Source organism: Apium graveolens, chromosome 3, assembly GCF_009905375.1.
Source record: "Apium graveolens cultivar Ventura chromosome 3, ASM990537v1, whole genome shotgun sequence".
NCBI lineage: Eukaryota > Viridiplantae > Streptophyta > Magnoliopsida > Apiales > Apiaceae > Apium > Apium graveolens.
The window spans coordinates 250492988-250513667 of NC_133649.1; the positions used below are offsets into that span (position 1 = coordinate 250492988).

General features: G+C 36.0%; 1 protein-coding gene across 1 annotated transcript in view; it reads left to right on the plus strand.

Annotated features, from left to right (window-relative positions):
• Positions 1-261: 261 nt before the first annotated feature.
• Positions 262-20680, plus strand: part of LOC141714945 (uncharacterized) — a 34561-nt gene continuing 14142 nt past the window's right edge. The window contains exon 1 of the mRNA XM_074518439.1: positions 262-412. Within this exon, the coding sequence (XP_074374540.1) occupies positions 262-412 (151 nt within the window). The remainder of the gene's footprint in view (positions 413-20680) is intronic.

Here is a 20680-nt window from a genome sequence, read left to right on the forward strand (position 1 = left end):
TCCAGTGCTCCCATTGATAGCTCGACGATTTCGGTGATGCAGGAGTGGTATGGCGGTAAATCCCGTGAGAATGGATTGGGTTATACATATGATTATCTACCGGGTGGCCAGCCACCTGACCAGACGTATGCATGGGGTTCTTCTCAGGCACAGCAGGCAGCTGTTAGATCCTCTCATGCAGTTGCTAGATCTTCTCGTGCACAGTAGACAGGGGATAGGACTGGACTTGGAGATGCTCTGTACAGGAGATTGACTAGGCGTATGGATTCCATGCATGACATTCACAACCATTTTTCTCAGGATTTGACACGGGCTTTGATTACTGCTTTTAGAGCCTCTAGTGTCGAGGTCGATTGGACTGTATTTGGAGCGAGCACTATTTACCCGCCACCTGATTCTCCACCCGAGGAGGGTGATCCCACCTACGACTAGGTATGCCTTGTATCCTTATTATTACCTTCAATGAGGACATTAAATATTTTAAGTTTGGGGGTGATAATGTAAGGATTAGTTGTGTTTCATGTTTATATAGATTCATATTGCATGTTTAGTTGTAGTTCGTTCATTATTTTTCATGATTGTTCATATAGGTCATATTTGTTCATGTTATTATGTGAGTCCATATAGTTGCATTTGCATGCATACAACATGATCCCGTAGGATGAGCTATTTCTGATTGGTAGGTTGGTGTTGATTTGAGTGTAGTGATGTCGAATAGAGGGATGATTAAGTCCTAATGACTTGATTTGCATGACCAGAAACAAAGTTTTTTTCACAAGTCTTATAGGTTTCTTTTGAACTAGATCATGATCATACTTGTTTATTTGTTGGAATTTAATCACTAAACTTTTTAAACTAGGGAAAAACATGAATTTCATTGCTAGTTGTGAATAAAATTAGGCATCAAATGGCTAGTAGCCGACTCATATTTTTATGAGTAGTCTAGGGTTGAATGAGATGGAGCGAAACACACTCATTCAGAATCATTGAAAAACAAATCAAGAAAAAATTAAAAAAAAAAGAAAAAATAAAATAAAAGAAAAAAATTGTGTTAGTATATGCAGAATTGACCAGGGGTGAGCTCTTTAATACTCGAGCAATTAAGTTCTAGGGGACTTTGTGCCTAGTGACCTAATGCTTGTATAGTTTGGGATCCGCTAACCTAACACTCGCTACATGGGTATTATTGTATAAGTCTTTTGGGACCTCATTCATTGCACGGTCAAATAAGCATTTGTGTTTGACATGTTTTAGTATTATAGCATGATCCTTGTATAACTCTAGTAAAATTGAGGTATTGTAAGTCATTATGTGTTTAACATCTATTCAATTTATAAATTTGTGATTGTTTTGGCGAAGGATGGGATATGGTTATTGATCTAGCGTTGAGAGTATATCTGATAAACATCTCACACACGCACATTTCTGGTTTGTATGTTGGTTTATGAGATTTAGTTGAGCTCTGTTTAAAGTCATTGCATTCTTAGAGACATTGCTTAGTGATTTGGTTATGGTTATTCTGAGGGGATCGTTGCATTGTCATTTCGTTGCATTTTCACGTAGTTGTATTCATGCAATAGTTTCTTATTAGTGTCGAGTCTGTTTATGCTTGAGGACAAGCATCTATTTAAGTTTGGGGGTGTGATAAGTGGATTTTATATCTACCTTGGAACGCTTCACAACGGCTTAAGTTGGTGTTTTGGACTCAAGTATTTGGTGTTTTTGATGTGTTTTGTGTAGAGTCGTTCTAGGGCACTAGTCAGAGGTGGAAATGAGCTTTTAAAGGATTATATGTTGATCAGTATAACACCCCCTTTTTAAAAATAAAAGGTAGATATTACTTAAAAATCCATAATCCTGCAAATAGAGCACTAATATATTTCTAAATAATAATTAAACAGTATAAAAATCTCCAAAATAATATTAAATCTCCGAACTGTCTAAACCAATGATATAAATGTCGAATTCTCTAAATAAATAATTAAGTCTAGATATTGATAAAGTTTGAAATCCTAATCAAAAAAATGGGGTAGCTCTCCATCACAAAGTCAAAGATCCCCCTCAGCACCTGGCAGAAAAAGAATACGATAAAAGCCAAACGCCCAGTACGGATTTGGAATACAGTTTCTAAAATAAAAATCAGAAATGAAGATTTCACAATTTATAATAAACAATAATTTTAAAAACAAGCATGGCTAAAACAACGAGGAGTTAGAATATTTCATACCGAGATCAGAATAAAAATACACACATCATAGAGTACCAAATGTGTGCAACAGAATGGATAACGTGTATGGCATATACAACGTCACCATAAATAAAATCAAAAATCAAACTCTGGGTGCACCCACGTATCCTGAACAAATATCAAAATGGCCAAAAGCTCCTCCCAAGAACTAACAGAAGGATACGCCGTGACCAATCACACTGTCACAGAAGTGTCATGTCACTAGTGCCGCGGTGACATGGCTGTAGTACCCCTACAGCTGGTTAACTCGGTATACCCTATATCTCTAAGGGTTCAAATAAAATATTCTCACAAAATTTTAAAATCACCTGTCACAAGTAATTCATATTCCCAAAATAGATGGTGACATAAATAATTTTTGAAAACCGCATATATAGATATTTAAAACTTTCCAAATCAATTTTTAAAACAATTTTCAGAAGTCAAAACGATCAAAAAATAGTAATGGAACGAATGAAATATGGAATTGAACAAATCACAGATATTTAATTTGTAAGAGGAGTAGCGCTGAATAAAAAGGGGACAAAATCCGTACCTCGAATATCAGCAACTAAAATACTAAAGGAATTTGAAAAGAGTCACTAAATTCCTGGCTCCCGACCTATTATAACTATAACTTAAATCTTTTAGATATATATACATTAGACAAATATTTTATATAAATTTTACAATTTATTCCTCTTGAGTTGATTGTCCGCAAACCTATTTAGTTAATAATGCTAATGAATTAATAATGTAAATGAGACTACTAAGACTAGTGGCCAGACATGATCAAATATAACATAAATAAGATATACTAACATGAATATATAGACCACAACATAAACCTTAAAAATGCACAGGGAGATATCAATCATATGTTACGACCGGTATTTCTAATCCCTATCTATATATAATTGTGTGTTTATAATTAAATTTTAAATTGTATGGAATTATAGATGTGGATGATCTATATAACTGAGTGCCTATAAAATAAATGTTTAATGTATTAGTTTATATAAAAAAAATTGAAAAGAAAATCTTATCATTTAGTATTTTTAAATGATAATCAAAAGTACTTCATTTTATATGAAAAATCGATTTTAAAAATCTTTTAACAATAAATTTTCAAATTTTATATCAGTAAATTTCTAAAATTATAAGTTATTTTATGATATTTATTTTGTGATTTATGGAGGTGCATTTATATTTATAAAAAATTGTTTTATATAAATTAGTTTATTTTTAAATTGCAAATTACTTAGTTGCCCATGCATGCAAATACCCTCCAATTCAGTTTAAAAGGGCATAAGAGACAATTCATACCCCACTAACCTTCTTCTATCCACCAAAAGACTAAACTACCCTTGCATGCACTTTTGCTTGGTTATTGGAGAAGGGCACTTTAGTACATTCCAAATTCCACTATTGAAGCATGATGAGCCATAAAGAGAGGAGTTAACCCAAAACCACATTCCACTCAAGCTCATCATTTTCACTCTCAAATTTTCTCTCCTCCCCCTCTCTTTTTCTTCATTCGGCTGAAGCCCCTTCCTCCATTCCCTTCAATTTTTCTTCATCAAATCCTTGCCATTCTAGTGTAATTCCATTACGCATTCATATAATATACACTTTACAAGAAGTTCCATGCTTAGGAGATGAAGTTTAATGCTTGCATGTCTTGATTTTATGTGATCTTCAAAGAGAAACTCTTTAATTCATGTGGATTAAAGAGTTCTTTATGAGATATACTTTTTATGTGCATAAATTAAGTGTTTCCGTGAATAAAACTCTTTTAAAACCTTTGCATGATACTGATCTTTAGTTGTAAAGTCATATTCTACTTTTCATGTTAGAGATAGGGCATTATTTTCAAGTATAATCATCTAATATATACTCTTCTTTTAGAAAATGTACATGCATGCCTAGTTTGTGTTAAATTCGACCTTATATGTGCTTAAAATGAATTGTTTCCTTGATATTATGCTTGATCTTAGTTGTTAAAAGTTAATTTGCATGATCTTTTGAAGTAGTTAAGTATTTTAAGTCGAATTTATGAGCTAATAACCCTCTTGTTTAGTCGAACTTGATTTAGTGATCATCTTGAGTTGCATGTTAAGTTTTCTTTTTCATGTTGGTATTATAGGGCATGGATGATCTCCACTATTGGTTTAGGCCTTAGTTAAGATGTCTTATAGTAGTAAATTTTCCTTGGTTGAGATTTAATTCATGGTTTTAAAGTGGGAGTTAAGTTGGAAAGGCTAGGATAGAATCCTGAATTTTTTTTCAGATTTGCATGTGAGTTTTGTGTTGATTTTGAATAGGCATTTCTTAGTAATTGTTAGGCCCACGCCACGGGGAGTTAATTATTGGGGTATAATTGAGTCTAGAAGTCACAAATTAGAGAAACCCAACCATTTAGTGAGGTGCACATACCAAAATTTAGAATCTGTCCAACAGGGACAGTTTTGTTGCAACTTAGAAATGAAGAGTTTTGACCATGTCATGGTAGGCCCTCACTAGGCCTTAGTTATCCCTAGTTAGAGGGAGTGTCAGGGGAGTTTTTCAAGCCATATTTCATAGGAATTGAGTTAGAATCATGTGTCATAGGAATCACGTTTTTTTAAGCTTAGGCCCAGGTAGGCCCAAGCTAGGCCCTTGAGCCACACCAAGTTTGAGAGTTGCCTTATGGTCATAAGAGTCTAGTGTAGAAGTTTGAGAGGTAAAATTGAAGTGTAAGGGTGTCAATTGTACTCATAAACCCATTGGTGTCACCCTGAAATCACTATAATGAGCAAAATCACTTAACCTTTAGTTTTAGGGCACTTATGAGTGAGGCCTACGTTGAACACCATAGTTGTAAGATATTATGAGATCAGTATAGTGTAAGGCCTAAGTCAGGGTCCATAAGAACTTGATGGTTTAGAAAAGGCACTTCGAGTTATGAGGACGATATTAAGAGTTTTGGCTAGTTTAGCATAACTAAGTGAGTTGAGTAAGTGGAGTGAGATCATGCCAAGCCTAGTGATGCAATATAGTGTGTATGGATATATTACTATGTACTTAAATGTGCTAATGTGAACATGAGTGGCTATGTGAACTATTATGCTTATAATGTAATTATAAGCGTTTATGTATATATAGGCCTAAGTGCCAATGTGCGTAATTTCGGTTTATAATTAGGTTGAGTTAGTGAGTATATATTATAATGAGTATATTATTATTTTGCGTAGGCTCTCGAGACGAGGGTAAACTTGCCATTAAAGTCGAGTGAAGCTCCATTTGCTCGCACCTGCCAGTCAAGTCAAGCCTTTCTCAAGGCAAGTGTTTCAACCTACCTTTTTGTTTATACTGCAAGATAGTGTTATCCCAGCTTTTATATATGATGCAAGTATTCTAATTCACCTTGATATATATGATCCAAATTTTTTCAAATCTATCTTTCGTATTATATGCAAGTGCTATGAACCCTCAAGTATCAATCGCAAGTAGTTTAACTTTGCTTGGAGATTTCTATGCAAGTAATTCAAAAATCATACCATGCTAATATATTAAGTAATTGTGATGTGGAACCCTGTGCAAGTTATACTCAGTAACCTTATCTTGATACCTAAAAGTCAACTATCCCTCAAAAGTCGTTCATAATTGCTTGATAACCCTATTCTTACCCCTAAAACATGATACCCTATTATACTTTGAACTGATGCTCACCTTCTTTATATTTCAATACCTATGTCTTATCTGGAACCATTACCTTGAACCTAGTTTGACTTAGTTCCTTCATACTATCCGATAACCATGTTAAATCTCATTGTCAAATCCCTTATGAATAGAAACTTTGCAATTCCATTCGATAAGGTATCAGTCTAATTGATCAGAACCTTAAAATTTATTGAACCTATTCCATGTGCTTCGAAGTTGATCTAGAACCCTTGATAAAGACATTCACTTGTTTAAGAAATTAATCGTCACTTGGCATCAGTTTTTTTTTAAATGAAAAAGTTAAAATTTGGATTTCTAGTCCCAAAGGGGGATAAATATTTTCTTTAGATAGTGGATCTGGACTGAGATGCAAGTCTTTTCCGCTCTAATTTGTAGGCTTAAAAGTTGCCTAGGGATCCCATTAATGTTCTAGAACCCAGCGAAGTTCGGGATTACTTTGCGGATGATCACCAGCTGTAATCCGTAGCGTCATAAAATGGTTTTTGATAAGGAAATGGTTTTGAATGGTTTTATTACAATAAAAGATGCCATCATCCTGAATGTTTATCTCTTGATACTATATTGTTGAATCTTTCAATTCCATTGTTAATGTTTTATTCTTGTTTATGTATATTATAGCGCTTGTTGAGCACTTAGCTCACTACTTGCTTACCCTGATATTACAGCTAGCAGATATGGTTAGATTAAAGCAGACAGCGCGTAAGACATGTGCTGCTGATTCATATGTTCGAGCTCATGTAGTTAGTGATTTTGTGTGTGAGGACTCGATATTAAAATCAGGTTGTATTAGTTAATAGTGTTGGGCTGTTGAAAAACCCTAAACTTGTAAGATCTTGGATTTAGATGTATTTACTTCCTTTTGTTAACTAATATATTTACTCGTATATTGTCTTTTGTAAATGTTTGCGGCGTGACAGGTTTTGGTATCAGAGCTACGGTTTAGAGTCCATGGACAACCCAAATAGGTTATATATTTATATAGGTTTATAGAATATTATACGAGAGTGTAGGTATAGGATATTCGAGTCATTCGCTACTAATTCTCTTATATATATATCTATGCATTGTTTGGAAGCAAAGGGCGCATTCCTCATCATCTTCTGAACCGTCTGACACAATTGCTTTCTCCGTGTATGCTGAGTTGAGGCGTTAGTTCGACAGGCTTCAGGGCAACGATCGAATGTTAGAGTGATCGAAGAACGTGTATCTGGACAGCCGAAACTATGAAGGAAAGCCTAAGGAGCAGATGAATGCGAGACTTGAGACCTTGGTCCAGTATGTTAACACTAAGCTTAATGAGATGCCATCGCACCGAGACTGTACCAGCTAGTATACTATCCATATGATTGCGGAAGAGCTCCAGTGTATTGTGAAGACGCTTCATGAAGAGAAGACTACCGGACCCCGTTGTGATGGAGTGGAGCCTTAGTTCTTTCCATTATCTACTTTTCATGTCATAATATTGTTGGGCTTTCTAGAATTCCCTGTTGTTTCCTTTAGTTAAGCATGTTATCCCTAGATCCAGACTCTATTCCAATCTTGATGTACCTTGACCCTAATTTCGATAATTATGCACTATCATTCTATTTGCTTTCAATTTTTCTTATGCTTTTATACGCATCACCCTTATTGTTTAATTTGAAACTCGATTGAATGAAATGACTTGTGACACCATGACCATGAAATTTTCTGTATTGTTCGTACCTCTTTTGATATAATTTTATCTCAGGATCATGCCACCTAAAAAGAAGAACCTGACAACAACTTCTACCACATATCCTAATATTCTTCGACTTCTGGAAACCTTACAACAACAAACAAACGCTATAGCTCAACAATAACTAACTCTTCAACAACAATTCGAAAACCAAGATAACCGTGAACCACACCAACCACCTGATCCACCAGTACCACCTCGATAAATTGTTACTTTCAAAGCTTTTCAGAATATGAATCCACCTGCATTTCATGATACCCCTGATCCAGTAATAGCTAATACATGGATTAGGGAAATAGAAAGAGCTTTTGAATTGGTTCAGTTAGGAGAAGATCAGGATATGCCATATGCTACTTATTTTCTGAAAGGTGAAGTCATCTATTGGTGGGATTCAGTGAAAGCTATGGAGTCAAATCATCCAGTTTCTTGGGAAAGGTTTAAGAGGTTATTCCAAGAAAAGTATTACCCTAAGTATATGCAGAATCAGATGGAGCTTAAATTTCTTGAATTGAAGCAAGGAAGTATGTCGGTATTGGAGTACGAGAAGAAGTTTACGGAGCTGTCAAGGTTTGTGATGAAGTATGTGAACACTGAGGAAGAGAAAGCAAAGAGATTCCAACAAGGATTAGAGCCTTGGATTAGAGATAGAGTGGCTATGTTTGAGCTTGATACTTATGCTGGAGTAGTACAGAAGGCTGCTCTGATTGAGAGTAATGGGATACAGTCAAGGAAACAAAAGGATAACAAAAAGAGAAAGGTTCCATTTTATGGAGAGAAGTCTGAAGCCGAAAGCTCCCAAGATATGAGTGTGAAAAGGATTGGATTCCACAAAGGCAGAAATTTTTGGAAGAAGGGAAATTTGAACAAGAAACAAGATTCTAAGGGGGACAACCAGTCGAGCCAAGGACAAGTTGGAGAAAATAGATTTCAGAGACCAGAGTGTAAGCATTGTTGTTAGGTCCCAATGTGTTTGTAGAAGGGGGGGTTGAATACAAACAATACCGAATAATCGAATTTAGTGCGGAATAAAAAATTGAAACAAAATTCAAGTTAAATAAAAATATTATTAAACTTGAAAGGTGTTACAACAACTGTATCGATTACAAGGGATTAATCTCAAATTAATTATCAAAAATTTAGAATAAATTTGACATGAACTTTTTCTATTTTTGCAATAAAAAGATTCAAATGCTAAACGCAATTTGAGATTAAGTTCTAGGGATTTTGATCCGCTAGATAGTTACACAAGAACAAGATAATGATTTCTAGTGGTTTGGATTTAACTTTACTAGCTAGAAATTATGATCTTGAATTTAGCAGAGAAGAGATGATATATTTTTCAGCTTCTGCTTTTTTTGTTCTTGAACTATTTTTCCGGATCATTAATTTGTTCTGCTGCTTCTGTCTTTTAAATATAATCAACAGAATTGAAATGAACTGGCAGGACAATCTTTGAATTGGCATGACAATCAGTATGACTATCAGTTGAGCTAGCATGACAATCGGTATGACTATCAGTTGAACTAGCAAGACAATCACATTGAACTGGCAAGACAATTCTCCTCCCTGATAGAACTTTCGGTGAGACAATAGAATTGACCTGGAATGACAATCGGTATGACAATCCAGATTGTCATGCTAGTTCATTTTCAATTGTCTTGCTGATTTAAAACAGATTTTAATCCAATTAAAATTCTGAAAATCCTTAATATTAATTCAGAATTAATTATTCAATTAATTCAATTAATCAATAAATTAATCTTTACAGATATAATTTATTTTCTTAATTAAATTATATGATTAAGTAATTAATAGAGAATTAATACTAATCTTGAGCAGCAACCATTCTTCTGAAAATCTTCTGAAAATCACTGAGAATTATGAATCAATTCCACCACTTCAATATTGACACTCGATGTACTGTCTGGTTCATGAGTGACTAACTTCCGTGACGTTTCTTCATGTCTTGACTTTGATACTTGATTTTCTTCAGATTAAATCCTTATAATTCTCTGATACTCTGACGAGATCTCTGTCACTTGATTAAATCCACAATCTTGATTTGTATCACTGAGGCTTGATCAATTTCTTAAGCTTCTTCCAGTGAATAAATTCCTCAAGTCTGTAGATGAACATTGTTTCTGAATCTTTTAACAGATGTTACTTTGTGAGATCTCTTTGACGGTAGATCCACTATTTACTTGTTACATTCTTATTTGAGTTGAGTTAAATCCTCGAATATACAAATAGGCTATGACATATGCCTTACAATCTCCCCCTATTTGTTTGTTAGACAATAACAACAAATACCTAGAGGATAACTCAACTAACAAATAAGAAAAAGATATAAACATAAATACAAAGTAAATAGCAGAAATGTTCTGGATAACATTTAACCTTTTCCAGATTCCAAATAGATGTTCCTCTAGACTGAACATATCTTCAAGTAGTTTCATCTTCTTTTGTACAACCACATTTCCTGTTAAGAAGCGCATATCTCTCTTGCTTCTCCCTCTATGAGAATCAACTGCTTAAAGAAGATCACCTTCGTTTACCACATCTCCGATACAATAGGATCCGCTGATAAAAACCAATGGTACTCCCCTTTTGGAAAACAACTTCTTACTAGGAAATCACCTTGTGCTTACCACCTCTCCCGTACAATAGGATCTGTAGTTACAAACAACAATGGCGTGGTGTAGTGTACATATGTAGGATCTTTTTCTTCCTCCCTGCTATTTCTCCCCCTTAGTTGAGGAATCCTCCAACCTATTACTAAAGCTTTTATCTCCCCCTTAGAAAAGGAATATATGCCGTTGTCTGAAGGAGTTCTCATATTTTACTTGGTTGGAAAAGAAAGAACAAGTAGTTTCTCTTTCTTCCTCACTGTGAGTGTGTGATTCTGTTTAGTGTACCTCACATGTATTTCACTCTTCTCTCCACTCGTGTTTACACTCATTCTCACAAGTGTATCACTCCTCTCATAGCTCCAAAATTCAGCTGTACCTGCAAGGAAAATCACCTTAGCCATCCTTAAGGAGGTCACATGTGGTGCAATGGGAGTTCGCAAATCCCCATCCTTATTAAACTCGTTAGATGAATCTGAGTCATAATCTACAAGTTGCCAGTTTCCCTTTTAGGGTTCCAGATTTGAATTCTGGGAAGGTAAACAATGATCCAACGAATTTAGCATAAAGATCAAAGTTCCCTTCTAATGTCTGTGAAGACATTTCCTTGTGACTCATCAGGTAATATCTGAATCATTGTCAACAAGTTTCCGATCTGCGCCTATGTAAGATCCACTATCCGCAGATGCATCTAGGGGATTTAAGCCTGGGGAGGTAGACACTAACCACTGACATATGGCTTTTGGATCAGTATCCTCTCCTAACACCTGTAAAGGCAATTGGTCCATTAAGGAACCTTGAACAATCGAATCTGACCTTAAAATGGTCGAAACTCTTGTTTCCGTCAACTCATCCTTTATGTGTGTAACCTTTCCTTGTGCATCAAGAATTGTTTATGTTTGAGGTGGTGACACTACATCGGATACCCTGGCCGACAGGCAAATTTCAATAAACGCACCCTAGTTGAGAAAATGAATCTAGTAACTGTTTTTGAGCCTTTTCAGCCATTACATCTTTTTGAGAAGATGTATGGGAGCTAGCAGTTGTCTCGGTTTAAATACTACTCATCTATTTAGGATACAGAGCTACTGGGTTGACTACAGAACCTTCCTTATGTGGTGCACTAAGGCACTATCTCCCTCACGCTCATTCATACTACATTTAGTGGTAAGAGAGTGTTGGTTGATTCTGTTTCTATGTTTGTCTTTACAGTCTGGGATAGAAGTTGTGGGTTTTCAACCTCATGACTGTCAATGAAAGAAAGTCATTGGAGACTGAACCTGTATCACAAAACATATGGCAATATAGAGATAAAATGTACTTAAGATATATACTGAATGAAAATTATACATTTAATCTTTTGAGAGAAATGATGTACAATAGTGACTTCAAAAGATTTTAAATGAAATAAGAAATCACTAATGTTGAAAGAAGTTTGATTTTCTCCTAAAACTCACTGCACATATAAAATAATATGTTTGTGCCTAGTGATAAGAGAGTTATAAATATGACGACTCTATTAGTTCATATTAAACTATAACTTCAGTTAGAGTGACATACCATGTCCTTGATGATTGCTTGAGTAGTACACTAGTTCATACCAACCTGAAGTGAGATTGTGAAGAAGAGATTGCATAGTCCAATAGATCTGCAACTGTAAAGTCCATGAACTGTGGTGCATTGACTTCCTCTTTTGACTCACCAACCAGGAGTACACTTGTACACATCTTACTAGAGTCCAATTCCAAGTGTAATGTGCATCAGGTGCATGATATGTCGTAATATTCTCAAGTCTCGTCACTGGTGCTATATGTTAGATACTGCTTCCTGATAATAACCTAGCACAATATACAAATTTTCAATGATAACATTACCATCTTACAAACAGCCATATTCCTCAGATAAACCTTTGCTGTTATCTCCAAAGGTAACCAGTGGGCCAGCTTTCTCAACCACATTTGATAGCAGGGCTATATCTCCGGTCATATGTCTTGACGATCCACTATCAAGAATCTACACTACCGGTTCCACCTGTTTAATGCCCTGCACTACAAATGGGTTAGACCTTCTTCGGAACCCAAACTTGCTTGGGCCCGGCATATTTGTAGAATTGACCTTTGTCAGGCAAAACAACATTCTTAACTTTAATGGTCTCAACTTTCTCAATGACTGGACATTTGACCTTGTAAATAGCCTTAACAAATTTCTGTTTAGGCTTAGGCACAAATGTCTCCTTTCTAGCCTTAGAAGGACTAGCAGTCTTAGACCTATCACGCATCTTATTATTCACATGCTGACGAGGAGTAGTCTTATCACTAGAAACATGCTTACCATTAAAATAAGCATACATCGGATTAAAAGAACAAGACATACAATTAGAAACACCACATGCTTTATGAGAGAGATTAACAACAGGCAAAATATGCAAGGTAGACATGGCATTTTTGTTATCCAACTTATGTGTGTTTGAGTTAGTCTCAGTTGCTTTCACAACTTTGACTAGAACTTTCGACACACTTGACTTGAAAACAACCTTCTCATTAGCAAGATCTTCAGCACGCATTTCTTCTTGAATAATAGAGGAGGTCGTATCAAATGGTTCAGCAATTGATCTTTTATAGAGGGGTTCATCAACACCCTTAAGCACATGTGGTACTTCCCTACCTTTAGCACATACACGAGGAAGGGAGTTTATGCCTAATTTTCCAATAGCAGTATTGTAATCATAACCTATTCCAGATGTTTGATTAACAGCTTGCTTACTGTAGAACTCTTTAGCCTTCGAACAAGAATTGAAGTAGGCTCTAACCTTAGTCTCAAGACCGGTGATCTTGTCTTTGAGAATAGTTTCGAGTTGTCTATAACAGTCAACTCTATTCTCTAGAAAAGATACTTGTTCTTTTAACTTGTCTTGATTAATGTGCACAAGTCTTAATTCATTGACCTCTTTCTCAAGGTCTTTGATCTGCTGACTTAACAGTTCATTATCACGACGAGCACAATCTAAGGAACCTCCTAGATGATAAACTAATTCAACATCAGTAAATTTTACCTCTTTTCTTGACGATGAAGCTTTTCCATCAATAGCCATAAGAGCAAGATTCTCATCTTCTTCATCTTCACTATCAGTATCATCCCAGCTTCTTCCCTTTTCCAGGTAAGCCCTTTCAGAGTTACTCTTCTGATTTGAATCATAAGAGTTATTCCTCACTTGCTTTGGCTTCCTTGCATTCTGTGGCAAAGTGTTCCAACTCATGGCAGTTATAGCATCTAATGGTGCTCCGATCAACCATCCCTATTTTGTATCCACCACTACTGGTGTTTGAGGATGAAGATCCACCTATCTGGAATCTGTTGTAGTTGGACTTGTACTTGAACTTGAGATTTCTCTTGAATCTGACATTGGAGAATCTCTTGACAATTTGGGCCATTGACTCATCTTCCAATTACTCCAGCTCTTCCAAGGAATAAAACTCATCACTTGATTGATTTGTAGTAGGAGGATCATATTCTGCTATTATCACATTTTCCTCAGCCTTGGAAAACTGTACCATTCTCTCTGACTGTTGAAATTATTGTTGTTATTGACCTTCAGCTACAAGAGCAGTAGATGTGCTGACCACTCTATCTTTCCCGTAGACTTCCTTCTGCTGAATCTGCTCCAACTCATAGGTTTTTAACACACCATAGAGTCTATCCAAAGAAATCTCACTCAGATCTCTAGCTTCTCTTATGGCAGTGATTGTATGTTCAAGATGAGTTGGCAGTGTTAAAAGGAACTTTTTGTTGACCTCCCTGATTGAATAATATTTTCCATTTATGTTCAGGTTGTTGATCAACGCATTGTACCTCTCAAACACTTCAGTAATTCCTTCTCCTGGATTGGATTTAAAATGTTCATACTCAGAGGTTAGGATCTCTAACTTGTTCTCCCTAACTTCCTCTGTTTCTTCATTAATCACCTCAATAGTTTCCCACATGTGTTTGGAATTTTTACAGTTCATCACATGTCTGTTCATCAAGGGATCAAGGGAATCAATTAAAATTAATTGAAGGCTGGCATCCAAGGAGGCTTCTTCCTTTTCAGGAGGAGTAAAATCTTCAGGCTCTTTTGCATAGGTTCTAGGTTTGGTAATCACAACATCATTTTCTATCACCTCTGGTTCAATAACCATCGGAGTTTTTGGACCCTTCCTTTAACAAGTTCAGATATTTGAGATTTGCAACTTGTAAAAATAAGAGCATCTTCTTCTTCCACATGATATAATTTTCTTTATCAAATAGTGGAATTTTAACAGTTCCAACTTTTTGTGAAGTCATTATGAATTTTTGAATAAATAAAAATTCAAGGAGTTGAAAAATCACAAAAGTCTAGGATCTTGATTTTTCGTTAATCAGAAAGCTCTGATACTAATTGTTAGGTCCCAATGTGTTTGTAGAAGGGGGGGTTGAATACAAACAATACTGATTAATCGAATTTAGTGCAGAATAAAAAATTGAAACAAAATTCAAGTTAAATAAAAATATTATTAAACTTGAAAGGTGTTACAACAACTGTATCGATTACAAGGGATTAATCTCAAATTAATTATCACAAATTTAGAATAAATTCGACATGAACTTTTTCTATTTTTGCAATAAAAAGATTCAAATGCTAAACGCAATTTTAGATTAAGTTATAGGGATATTGATCCGCTAGATAGTTACACAAGAACAAGATAATGATTTCTAATGGTTTGGATTTAACTTTACTAGCTAGAAATTGTGATCTTGAATTTAGCAGAGAAGAGATGATATATTTTTTAGCTTCTGCTTTTTTTTTGTTCTTGAACTATTTTTTCGGATCATTAATTTGTTCTGCTGCTTCTGTCTTTTAAATATAATCAACATAACTGAAATGAACTGGCAGGACAATCTTTGAATTGGCATGACAATCGGTATGACTATCAGTTGAGCAAGCATGACAATCGGTATGACTATCAGTTGAACTAGCAAGACAATCCCATTGAACTGGCAAGACAATTCTCCTCCCTGATAGAACTTTCGGTGAGACAATTGAATTGACTTGGCATGACAATCGGTATGACAATCCATATTGTCATGCTAGTTCATTTTCAATTCTCTTGCTGATTTAAAACAGATTTTAATCCAATTCAAATTCTGAAAATCCTTAATATTAATTCAGAATTAATTAATCAATTAATTCAATTAATCAATAAATTAATCTTTGCAGATATAATTTATTTTCTTAATTAAATTATATGACTTAATTAATTAATAGAGAATTAATATTAATCTTGAGCAGCAGCCATTCTTCTGAAAATCTTCTGAAAATCACTGAGAATTATGAATCAATTCAACCACTTCAATGTTGACACTCGATGTACTGTCTGCTTCATGAGTGACTAACTTCCATGACATTTCTTCATGTCTTGACTTTGATACTTGATTTTCTTCAGATTAAATCCTTGTAATTCTCTGATACTCTGACGAGATCTCTATCACTTGATTAAATCCACAATCTTGATTTGTATCACTGAGGCTTGATCAATTTCTTGAGCTTCTTCCAGTGAATAAATTCCTCAAGTCTGTAGATGAACATTGTTTCTGAATCATTTGACATATGTTACTTTGTGAGATCTCTTTGACGGTAGATCCACTATTTACTTGTTACATTCTTATTTGAGTTGAGTTAAATCCTGGAATATACAAATAGGCTATGACATATGCCTTACAATTGTGGAAAAAGACATCCATGAGTCTTTAATAAGTTGAACATGACATGCTATAGATGCAATCAGAAAGGACATTTGGCTAACGAGTGTAAGATACCGAAGCCGGGAGTTACATGCTATAAGTGTGGAAAGACTGGATATATAGCTAGGGAATGCAAGTCAACCGGACCAGTCAAGGCTTTGATGAACGTGGCAAGTACTAGTGCAAGCATGCCAGCTGAGGTATTGGCATTACCTCCACCATCTACCACAACTCCGCAAGCGACAGAAAGGACATTTGATTTAAAGATGAAGGATGCTGTTCAGAATTCTGAGGTGGTAGCTGGTAAACTTTTAATGAATAATGTTGAAGCTAAGGTATTGATTGATTCTAGAGCTACTAGATCTTTTATATCAGAAAATTTCGTTGATAAACTTAAATGCGATAAAATGACCCTGAACGAGGTAATAGATGTGGTAATTGCAAACCAAGAGAAGATTCCTATGAGTCAATTCTGTCTTAACTGTGAGATTGATATTTTGGGGCATAAATTTTCAGCAGACTTGATACTTTTCAAGTTAGGGGAGTTTGACATAATCTTAGGCATGGATTGGTTAGGGAAGAATAACGCCCAAATAGATTGTAAACCTAAGAAAGTTATTTAAAGACAGAGATTGAAGAAAAAAGTGGTATTTAAGGGTCAGAGGTAAGAGCGACTGTTTCTTACAATCGTCCAGGCTAAGAAATTGCTTTGGAGAGGTTGCGAATCGTTTCTAGCCTATGTAGTGGATTTAGAAAGATAGAGCCTCCGCATGGAAGATATCCCCGTAGTCAACAAATTTCCAGATGTCTTTCCAGATGAACTACCAAGTTTACCACCCGATCGACAGATTGAGTTTGAGATCAACCGTGCTCCAGGTACGGAACTAGTTTCGAAGGCACCTTATAGAATGGCACCAGAAAAAATGAAAGAGTTGGCGAGCCTGCTATAGGAATTGTTGGACAAAGGAGTGATACGTCCAAGTACGTCACCATGGGGAGCACATGTTCTATTCGTAAAGAAGAAGGATGGAAGCTTGAGGTTATGTATAGACTATCGGGAGTTGAATAAGATGACGATTAAGAACCATTACCCGCTACCAAGGATAAATGATTTATTTGATCAGCCGAAAGGATCTAAGTGTTTTTCCAAGATTGATTTAAGATGAGGATACCATCAATTGAAGATCAAAGAAGTTGACATCCTGAAGATAACATTCAGAACAAGATACGGATATTATAAATTTTTAGTAATGCCTTTTGGGTTGACTAATGCTCCTGCAACATTTATGGATCTAATGAACTGGGTATTTAAAAAGTATTTGGACAAGTTTTTAGTGGTATTCATTGATGATATTTTTATATATTCAAAGTCAGAAGAAGAACATTTGCAACATCTATGGTTAGCATTGGAGATACTCCGACAAGAGAAGTTGTATGCCAATTTTTCTAAGTGTGAGTTCTGGTTAAAAGAAGTTTAATTTTTGGGACATGTTATTGGAAATGAATGAGTCAAAGTGGATCCGGCAAAGATTGAGGCAATTATGAGTTGGGAGAGACCAAAGACACCTACGGAAGTGCGAAGTTTTCTAGGATTGGCGGGATATTATAGAAGGTTTGTTAAAGATTTCTCGAAAATCACCATGCCATTGACTAAGTTGACTATGAAGAATCAGAAATTTGAATGGAATGCAGAATATGAAGATAGTTTTCAAGAATCGAAATAGAGGTTCGTTATAGCTCCGGTACTAGTATTACCAGACAATCAAGGAGACTTTGTGATTTTCAGTGATGCTTCATATAAGGGCCTGGGTTGCGTGCTAATGCAACATAACAAGGTGATTGCGTATGCGTCAAGACAGTTAAAACCACATAAATTGAAGTATCCTACACATGACTTGGAATTAGCAGCTATAGTATTTACACTTAAGATCTGGAGATATTACCTTTACGGAGAAAGGTGTGAGATTTACACGGATCACAAGAGTTTAAAGTATATTTTCACTCAGAAGGAGCTCAATATGAGGCAAAGGAGATGGTTGGAATTAATTAAGGACTATGATTGCTCGATAAATTATCATCCGGGAAAGGAAAATATTATAGCTGATGCTTTGAGTAGGAAAGAGAGGTTGAATATGGTAGCGGTATCAAAGGAATTATCTGGAGAAATGAGGAGATTTGAATTAGAACCGTGTGTTTGCGGAAAAGCTGAGGAGATTTGTCATACTATGACTTTTCAGCCATCATTGTTGGAAAAGATAAAGAAATGTCAGGAAGAAGTGATGAAACAGGAGAATAATAAACTGACCAGAGAAGAGATTTGTACTCAAAGGGATTAACAAGGTATAGTAAGGTTTTCTTCAAGAATTTGGATTCCTCATATGACTGAATTGAAGAATGAGATATTGCAAGAAGCTCATAATTCTAGATTTTCAATCCATCCGGGAAGCACCAAGATGTACCAGGACTTGAGGCAGAACTTTTGGTGGCCAAATATGAAGGGAGAAGTAGCAAAATGGGTTGCGAGGTGCTATACTTGTCAGAAAGTAAAGGCAGAACGTCAAAGACCAAGTGGATTAATTCAGCCTTTAAAGATTTTAGAATGGAAGTGGGAAAACATTTCCATGGACTTTATAGTAGGATTACCACGAACAAAATCCGGACATGACGCTATATGGGTTATAGTTGATCGCCTTACGAAGTCAACACATTTTCTTCCGATTAATGAGAGGTCTTTACTGGACAGAGCGGTCCATCTGTATGTGCGTGAAATCGTATTACGACACGGCGTACCTGTATCAATAGTTTCGGATAGAGATCCACGATTTAACTCGAGATTCTGGAAGCAATTTCAAGAAAGTCTTGGCACCAAGTTGAATATGAGTACGGCGTATCATCCGCAGACTGATGGTCAAAGCGAGAGGATAATTCAAACAATTGAAGACATGTTACATTACTGTGCGATTGATTTTGCGGGAAGTTGGGACGACCACCTGCCATTGGTAGAATTCTCCTATAACAACAGCTATCACACTGGTATTGGCATGCCACCATATGAAGCTTTATACGGATGGAAGTGCAGATCACCAACCAGTTGGGATGAAGTGGGAGAACGAAAGATTCTAGGCCCGGAATTGGTGCAACAAATGCGCGAGACAGTCAAGTTGATTCAGAAGAGATTACTTGCTACTCAAGATAGGAAAAGAAAATATGCAAACCCAGCACGTAAGGATATCATATTCCAAGTAGGTGAAGCCGTATTGCTGAAAGTATCACTGAGGAAAGGATTGTCTCGATTTGGAAAGAAAGGGAAGTTAACACCTAGATATATTGGTCATTTTGAAGTTTTGAGTCAAGTAGGGGAGGTGGCCTATGAATTAGCTTTGTCGCCTCGGTATCAGCATGAGCATAACGTGTTTCATGTGTCATTACTTAAGAAGTATAATCCTGATGCCAACCATGTGATGGAATATGAACCTATGGAGATTCAGGAAAACCTGTCATTTGTGGAGCAACATGTCAAAATACTCGACTGGCAAGAGAAGAGTCTTATAAATAAGTTGGTCAAGTTGGTAAGAGTACTTTGGAGAAATCCCAAGGTTGAAGAGTCAACGTGGGAACAAGAGTCAGATATGCGTAGCCGATGTGACGGCCTCAACCCCGGGTCAGGAGTTGACGTCACTAACAGTATTAAACTACAATAATAATACAACCAACCTACTTTTATTTCAATATAAACAACTCTTCCGCAAGATCTTTTCCAGGTGCAAGTATAATTTAGGTTACACACTTATTACAACCCAACTTAACTAAACAACCTGACATAACTAATATTCTACAGCAACTCACAGACCACACTTGGTCTGACACACAACACACTTAGAGGATCTCAACAAAGGAGGAATTGGAAACTGGCCCTTACCAAGACAGCACATCTCCTAGGCATGTACAATGCGAAAATATACAAACATATTTGCAAGAGTGAGCGATCAATCGCTCAGCAGTACCACTATATGAATATTAATTAAAACAGTTTATAATAAACAATTGTAGGCACAGAAATCACAACTTGTGACTAGAAACAAGTGAAACAAGTGTAAACATGTGAAAAACTGATGAACTGTTGAAAATTGGATCTCCATAGCTAGCATGCTCTCTAAAACATTTTATTAACTGTGTTTTGTAAATACCAGAGTTAAATTTTAGCATGCTACTTTCATTTTTAAATCTTCCGTCCCATCGCAGGACCTATAAAACTATTTGTCCCGTTACGGGGACCCAAAACCATTTGTTCCGCCACGGGAACCATAAAACTTGTCCCATCGCAGGACCTATAAAACTTGTTCTTCTCCGGGAACCTCAAAATCACTTGCTCAGATATAAAAGTATTGGATGATCCCTGGTGAGACAGTTGATCAGGCTATCTCCATAGGATAACTCTATCTTGGCTATCCTATGAAAACTTGTTCCGTAACTCAGAGACTCGCTAGGTCTCTATCACGCTAGGCTGGTGGTTATAATAGGGTGCGCAACAACTTCGCCTTATACGCTATCTTCCAGGCCGTTACGGGCCTCTTGTGCACACTCATCCAATTATCTGATCATTTTTATCCAGTTTTCCAAATCATTTAC